General features: G+C 40.8%; 2 protein-coding genes across 2 annotated transcripts; both read right to left on the bottom strand.

Moving 5' to 3' along the window:
- Positions 1-363: 363 nt before the first annotated feature.
- LOC137742691 (J domain-containing protein required for chloroplast accumulation response 1) lies at positions 364-4,418 on the bottom strand. Its single transcript, XM_068482628.2, has 9 exons — positions 3,533-4,418; positions 2,540-3,363; positions 2,041-2,456; positions 1,833-1,938; positions 1,464-1,531; positions 1,163-1,234; positions 1,008-1,085; positions 657-833; positions 364-572 (listed from the first exon to the last, which is right to left on the bottom strand). The coding sequence occupies exons 1-9, from the start codon at positions 4,000-4,002 to the stop codon at positions 534-536; spliced, it is 2,250 nt and encodes a 749-aa protein (XP_068338729.1). The 5' UTR covers positions 4,003-4,418; the 3' UTR covers positions 364-533.
- A 332-nt stretch (positions 4,419-4,750) lies between these two features.
- Positions 4,751-7,340, bottom strand: LOC137709652 (arabinosyltransferase RRA3). The gene is made up of 3 exons (XM_068448652.2): positions 7,290-7,340; positions 6,504-6,947; positions 4,751-6,133 (listed from the first exon to the last, which is right to left on the bottom strand). Exons 2-3 carry the CDS (start codon positions 6,690-6,692, stop codon positions 5,015-5,017), a joined length of 1,308 nt encoding a protein of 435 aa, XP_068304753.1. The 5' UTR covers positions 6,693-6,947; positions 7,290-7,340; the 3' UTR covers positions 4,751-5,014.
- Positions 7,341-7,582: the final 242 nt, after the last annotated feature.

Raw genomic sequence — 7,582 nt, 5'->3', positions numbered from 1 at the left:
TTAACGGGGTACAACACTGGACTTTGAATTAAACAAAACATTAAAGCCTGGCCCAATTAGGCAATTTCTTCACTCCGAGTTTTGTTTTGTTTGCTTATTCGAACGTTGAATTAAATGAATTGAAGACAATCAAGAGAAGTGCTATTCACATACTTTTTTTAATTTTTGACTGTTGGATTGAATGAATTGAAGACGATTAAGGCTAAAAATTAAAAAGAGTGTGAATAGCACTATCCTGTTTTAATCTATATTAATCTATGAAGAGATTGGAACTTGAGTACAAAATGGGTGCTTTGATCTAGTCAATTTAGCTACAGCTGATCAGCTTTTTCATATGATGAACTTGTTTTTCCCTTTCTCAGATTTCGGAAGAAACATTATTTTTTGATTTTGTATTTACAAATCAATTGTATGTAGCATTCTCTGCAATCAAAATGATATATGTGTGTATATATTCGATTTAATTACGTGCAGTTGAATGAACAAGAACTCGACCAATCATAATCTGACACGTGGCTACAACGTAAAATTTGTCATAGGGATCCAAGTGAATTGAAATGATCCCAGGCTTCCTGCATTTGCCCAAACCAAGTAAAAAATAAATAAAAGTTACCAATTGAGTACAAAAATTCACCACAAGAGCATTAGTTACTGACCTGCAAGATGTCAAAAACTTTTGCTGCAAGGTATTTGTGATGTGAAGGAGCACCTTTCTGCTGCAGCTTATCTGGGTGCAAACATAGCAGCGCCCTTTGGTACGCTCTTTTAACGGAATTTCCTTCGATTATATCTACAAGAGGTACCGTCTTCCAACCGCTCTCGGGCCAAAGAACCTGTCGTGTATCAGTTTAAACCCGAATCAGTTGCTAAACGAGTAGTTGGGCATCAGTCCCAGTGACAATGAAACGGTGAAGTATATGCCTTGAAGCATACTACTATGCAATATCCGCGGCCACTTTTGAAGATAGAGCATATTGAAAGGATAAACAAAACGAATCGGTGCTTACAGTTTGCATAGTAGTCAGCAGCGAGCGAATGTTTCCTTCCTTCCCTCTTGACCACTGTCGTATCTTAGCATCAATCGCCTGCAGTTTATGGGATAGTAGATTACTGCTCGCCGGAAACTGTAACAACATGCTGTGTTTGTTTGTCATGTATTTACCTGGAATTCTTCACGATTGTTGCCGGGTTGTGGGGGCAGTTCTTTTTTCTCATCTTGAGTTACTTCTTTCATCTGTCAACATTGTTCGCGTCAAAACTTTAGTTACTTATATTTTTAGGCATAGTATGTAGAAACATAATTGGCATGGGAACCCTGAATTCGTTTACTTCAGTCAAAAATACTGCACCAAATGATTAAGTAGAGAATAGACGAAAGAAAACTTTATTCGTAGAAAACGAGCGGAATTTATAAGAATACAGGAAAAGATGAAAACAAGTTCTTATATGGAAGAATTACACACCTGGAAAGTTTCCGGAAAGGACTCATCTGCATCTTCAATTATAGGCTTGGATCCGTCAGGAACTGATCCTGTCAAAACTCAAAAGGTATAAGTTGTACGTCTTTCATTAGACCATCGCTAAATACACACAAGGGTGAAAAATGTTTAAGCACGCAGTAAACTAAAATACGCAGAACTGATGTTTGATATTAGTAAGCTCAGGTTCACGTGAGAGATTGGAGAAGTACATTATGTCGGAATTCATGATACTACTCCGTGTATCAAATATCACCAGATATCATCAATTTCGAGTACTTTTGTACACCAGTTCTTTATCTACTTGAAGCTTTAGCTAAGGTACATTCCTTAAACAAGATTAGGAGAACTAACCGGTACTTGATGCAGGGATGTCCTGCACGGGAGCATTATTAAGCATAAAGCTAGCGGTCTTTGATTCACTATATTCTTTCTCTAACTGTTTGAGATCTTCCTTCATCTGGAAAGAGTAGAAAATAGAACATTATATTCAGAAAAATGTTGAAGAAAACATATTATTCGTTTTTGGCTACGTGAACTCAAACCAGTCTAAATTGATTACCTTGACGGAAGCATCAGAAAATGTGTTTTTCACATCAGACTTTTGTAAGTAGTTGTTCATCCTTGTTGCTGTAATACTCGCTTCATTCTCTGCTTTGGGAGCGCCTTTCTCCATTGTTCTAGAGCTGTGACTTCCAAGATTCCTACCATCATATGTGGGTTTACACAAAACTTCTTGGTTGAACATTTTAACAAAGTCCTTCACCTTACCCTTAACTTTGCTTCTCCCGAGATTATCTCCTGAGTTCTTCGGTGAACCTTGGAAACTTGCTTTAATAACTTCAATTTTAGTCGAGGAACTTCTTTTTCTGTCCTGATGTTTTGCAGTTTTTTTAGTGTCAACATCTGCAGATGATTTTTTGGTGCCTTTAACCACGATTTCCTTTTTGCTACTCGTTTTAGTTACCTCATCATTGCCTGCATATGAAAATTTAGGCGTGGTGTCAGCGGTAGTACGTGATAACAGTTATCTCGCCATGACAGTTAATAATTTAACATACCTTGTTGAAGATCTTCATCAAAAAACAAAGAACGAACAGGATTTAGAACAGGCTCGTGAACTCGTTCCATAAGCGCAGGAATTTCTTTCTGCCGGTCTTCAGAAGAAGCTGTTTTCAGTAAAGGACGAGGCTCTATATCTTCACTTTTATGGAATGAGATGGTATTACCGGAAACATCTCCAGTAATGTCATGAAGGCTGCTGACGGTTCCTGATTTAGTTACGGGAAGAATTGCTTTCTCAACAAATTGTTGTGGATCGACTTTATCAGGAGTGATTTCATCAAGAAGCAAGTCATTTTCTTGTATGTTTCGTTCCAAGGTAGGGGACCTAGCATCGGCGAGTGGATCCTCATTGGAGGGAAAATCAGTATTAGGCAGAGTGGATTTAGGCGATTCCCTCCGCGTACTCTCAGTAGCAGCGCTTTCCTTAGTGCTCGAATGTTCCTCATTTTTGGTTCTTTCCTGCACTCTTGAACCATTCCGTCCCCTAAGAGGTATCACGATTGGCACTCCTTTGCTTGCCCACCTGTAAATTGAGAAATGAAACTGAAACGGACTGCTAGAAGTTGGATTTTCCGAACTCTTTGAATCCTGTTCCGAATTCACTCCTGTGTCTGCTTTATCAGATGTAGCCAAACTTGAGGACCCCTCACCAACAAGAGAAAAATCTCGGGATGAGGAGCTCTGGCGAGTACTGGATCGAATATCATTTCTCGACTCCTCATCAAGTGCTTGGTTCGAAAATCTTGAAAGAGAGCTCGTACGAGCAGCAGAACCAAACGCAGGCAGGTCCACCACCCCTTTGCTAAATCCGTCAGGGAGGCTGAGAGATTTTGAAGCAATTAAGGTAATTAACGCATGATTGATTCAATATGCAATGAACAAAATTAATTCAGTTTTAAAGAAGAAAACATCTAAAACAAAAGATAAACCACATTATTAGCAGCTTTTCAAACATAATGCATTTCTTCTTCCTTAATATTCTATGGTACCTGAATTGTGCAGGCAGTGAAGAAGCCGCAGAGGGCTCGGGTTTGTGCAGCAGGGGGTGGGCGGGGCTTAGAACCTGGGAACCTGGCGCCGAAGCAAAAGGGTCCCTCTGAAGCCTCCTGGGACTTGAACTGACAGAATGATTGCCTTTAAAGATGTCATCAAAGAAGTCATCGCTCTGCGTCCGTCTTCTATTCACAGACCCTTCCCCAAACACCGGCTTCTCAATCAAACCGGACCAATCATCATCGCCGTCGTCGTAAGCATCCCTTTTCAACCCGCTGCTCTCGGTAGTTTCGCTGAAGCTGTACCTTATTTCGTTAGTGGACGACCGCCTCGGCGGGCCACCAAAAACGTCATGAAAATCAACGTCCGAGTTTTTGGTGGGAGTGTGGGAAGAACCAGAGTTGACGAGCGCACTCTGAGGACTGTAGCCCAGAAGAAGGCTCTCCCGCTGCGAAAATCGCTCCATTTCAATCACTAACCAAGCCCCCGCTAACAATTCATCTAAACAAAACTCGCAATGAGAAGACAATTTGAATGAAAATTTGGCGGGCAACTGCTCATGAAATCTTTCTGGTTCAACGAAACAGTTGCAGAGGAAGATTCTCGATTCGGAAAAATCGGAATTGAAAGGGAGAATTCAGGAGACCGGGGGCAGCAGGTTGGGAATGTTTCCGTGGGATTTTGAGGCCACACAAAACAGAAGCAAGTAGCGCGGAAGCCAATTTGGATGGGAATGTTTGTGGATAAGTGGAAGAGTCCAAAAGAGTGAGGGGAAGGTATCGCCCTATTGGGCAGTTGGGATTTACGATATTGTTTTGGTAGGCACCCAAAATCTGTAAATTGCTGTTGCATTTCATGGATTTCATAGTGGGAAATTTATACACATTTCAGAAATTTGTGGCCCTAATATATTTGATTATATCCTTCAAATGCACAGTTAGCACTTTGGGCGATTTCCGGCAATCTATGACCGTCACACTGCCACATGGTATTACTAATCTACATGTAAAAATGGACAACAGTAACACCACGAGGCAATGGTACGGTTTCTCCCGGATCATGAATATTACAGATTTACCCAATGCATTTAGCTCGGGAGGCTGCCCCGTTTCAACAAGGTTGTACATCAAACACAACGTCGAATTCAAAACCCAATCAAGCAAATATGCAGAATTAAAATACTAGCAACGGTTAGTATGCCGCAAAGCAGCCGATGATGACAAACCCTTAAGTTAGATTTCTTGGTATAATATGATACAGAACAAAGGTCATCCCAGGGGATAATCTGTGAAACTCAAAATTACTATCCATACAAAACCAAAACTTGAAAGGAACTCAGGAAAAAAAGAAAAAAGAAAGAAAGGAAATGCTTCGAATTGGCCTCATCAGGTGCAGTCGATTTATCCTAACCTGTATGGCTGTATCAATTGAAAAACAGAGCATGTGTACGTAGTTTTTGGCTCGTCTATTGAACTATACTACCATTGAGAACCGTCAGGGAAAGGTTCCAGTGCATCTTGCTTGCCGTGAACATAGAAATCCATAATTGCCTGCATCCTTGGAAGTTTATCCGGGTGGTAATTTACGTGAAGGATTACTGGTTTCAACTTTTTCAAATTAGCGTCTTTCCTGACCGTCTTGAAGAGGACCTTGCTATTCATAAAGAGATAGAAATCCATTGTTCTCTTGGAAGCATGAAGTCCATTGTATCCTGGATGTGAAGGGAAAAATAGTTCCTCGTTGAATACTGCTTGGTCCCATGCTTTTTCTGGCCTAGAGAGTCGTTCAGCCACACGATCCAAAAGCTCAATTGCAGGAAGCGTAGGTCTTATGTAAAAGAAACCGGAGTTATAAACCCATATCCTCATTGTGTGAGCATATCGAGCCCACCCCATAGAGGGTTCGTCAAACACATCATTAAATCCATAAGCTGTATAGTTATTGTGACCATCAGTCATGGACTCTACATCAGAATCCCGATAGAGATGATTGAACGGGTTCTGCAAATATACTATATCAACATCCGAGAGAAGAACACTGTAACCTAGTTGCAGAAACTCCCTCAAGATACGAAATTTCAACCCAGATACCGCATGGTTACCTCCCGTCTTCCCAATTGAATCAAAACGCTCATCCGGATCTCTTTTGTATACAGGAACATCATTAGCTTTGCAAAATTCTTCAATTTCGTCATCTAACCCTACAACTAGATAATTGGTTATACCAACTTTCTTGATGCTAGTAAACCATACCTCCAACATGCTTTTCACATTTGAATTCGCAAGTGCAACTATAAGCTCTTTTTGCACTGCAACTTCCTCCAAGATCTTTGCCAACCTCGGATTCACAGATTCATCAGGAACAACTGCCGGGTTAGTTCTCAAGCCCTTGACGGTACCAAAAGGGCCAGCCTTATGTGGTTTACCTAACACAGAAAACTGCTCGTGTGCATGATCCTTTCCTTGTTCAGACAGCCGTAGCTTTTCAGTTAGTTCCTGCACCTCCTTCATCAGCTCATCATTCTTGTCCGACAATGATGCAATATCTGACTTCAACGCAGTAGTCCGTTCTGTTGATTCACATTGTGATGAGCTAATCTGCAAGCAAAAGTAGCATAGCCAGCCTTATGACATCGTTCTCCTATTTTAAATTTTTTGATATTTACAATTTGTGAGCTTAATGCAAACTAAACATCGTTGCTTTTGAAATAAAAGCACTTCTAGCGCGGAAGTGCTTTCTGCAATCCCAAAGAACACTTCCTACCTGCTTATGGACTAAAATTGATCTGAATCCAATTTCTCAGAAAAATGTAAGCTTTAGATGTAAGTTTAATTATCAGCTTAAACAACTTAGGAAATGCAAACTAGCAAATCAAATCATTATATGAAGCGATTAAGATATGCAATTAGCGGTAATGCCAAGGTGAACAGTCAATGAATGAGTAAATTAAGGAAGCGAGATTCGAACCTGAAGATCCGATTTCCCAAATCGGCGGTTTTGGATAGGCGGATAGGAGCTCAGGAATCCGTGAGGAAACAAGAAGGCGAAGACGCAACCCAGTAGGATTCCCAATACAATGGCAGTCACGATTCGAGATCCACGAAACGACTGCGCCTTGTCCCTCATCAACGACCCCTCTCTACGACCCGCCATCATTCTCGCCTTCTTCCCTTTCTCCCGAGTCGTGCGCAGCGGTTGACGAGAAAGAACCGAAATAACCAATCGTCGATTATTATTCCGCTGGCGGTTGCGGTTGTGGTTGCGGAGGTTGTGGTGGAGTTGCCACTTTCCCTTTCAAAAATGACAGCGGAGCAGCGAGGTTGCTCTGTCTGAGAGACTGAGGAGAGAGAGGCGATCCAGCGGGCAAGGATTCGGTGCTTTGCGTATAGGGAACCAGAGAATCATCATTGGCTATCTTAGGGCTGGTTTGATATTGTTGTGTTTTGAAAAAAAACTGCTTCTGCTGTACTGTGAAAATAAGCAGCTGTGAAATAAAGCAGCAGAGTGTTTGGTAAACTTTTTTGTAAAAGTGCTTTTGGAAGAAAAAAAAGCAGTATTAGAGTGTTTGGTAAACTTTTATGTAAAACAGATGTGAAAAAAGCCGATTTTTCAAAGCTGGGTTTTGCAGCTTCTTGTTTTTGGCTTTTTTTCATCCAAAACTGTGAAAAAAAAGCTGAAGCTGAGTGTTTACCAAACACAAAAACAGCTCCCAGCTTTTTTTTATAGCAGCTTTTTACAGAATCACCTCAGTACCAAACCAGGTCTTAGTTTGGCACATCGGCCATGATTCGTGGTTTTTTTGGTTAAGTTTGACTTTTTTTTTGGGGTTGGCAGTTAATGTAGTTTGAGTTTAACCAGGCCTAGTGGGGCTAACAGCCTAACACCTCAAGTCCAATGGAGAAGGTTTCACTTCACATGTAAGGTAAATAATACTTATTATGAATATTTTTCTTCACATGACAATTTATTACTGAACTAAAACATATAACGACGATGAATTCCTTTCATATAAGTTTCTGTTGATCTTGTGGGCCTTACCCCAATTG

The sequence above is a fragment of the Pyrus communis genome, chromosome 15 (genome assembly GCF_041283825.1).
Source record: "Pyrus communis isolate YQ-2024b chromosome 15, ASM4128382v1, whole genome shotgun sequence".
Lineage (NCBI taxonomy): Eukaryota > Viridiplantae > Streptophyta > Magnoliopsida > Rosales > Rosaceae > Pyrus > Pyrus communis.
This window is presented reverse-complemented; position numbering and strand designations above follow the sequence as displayed.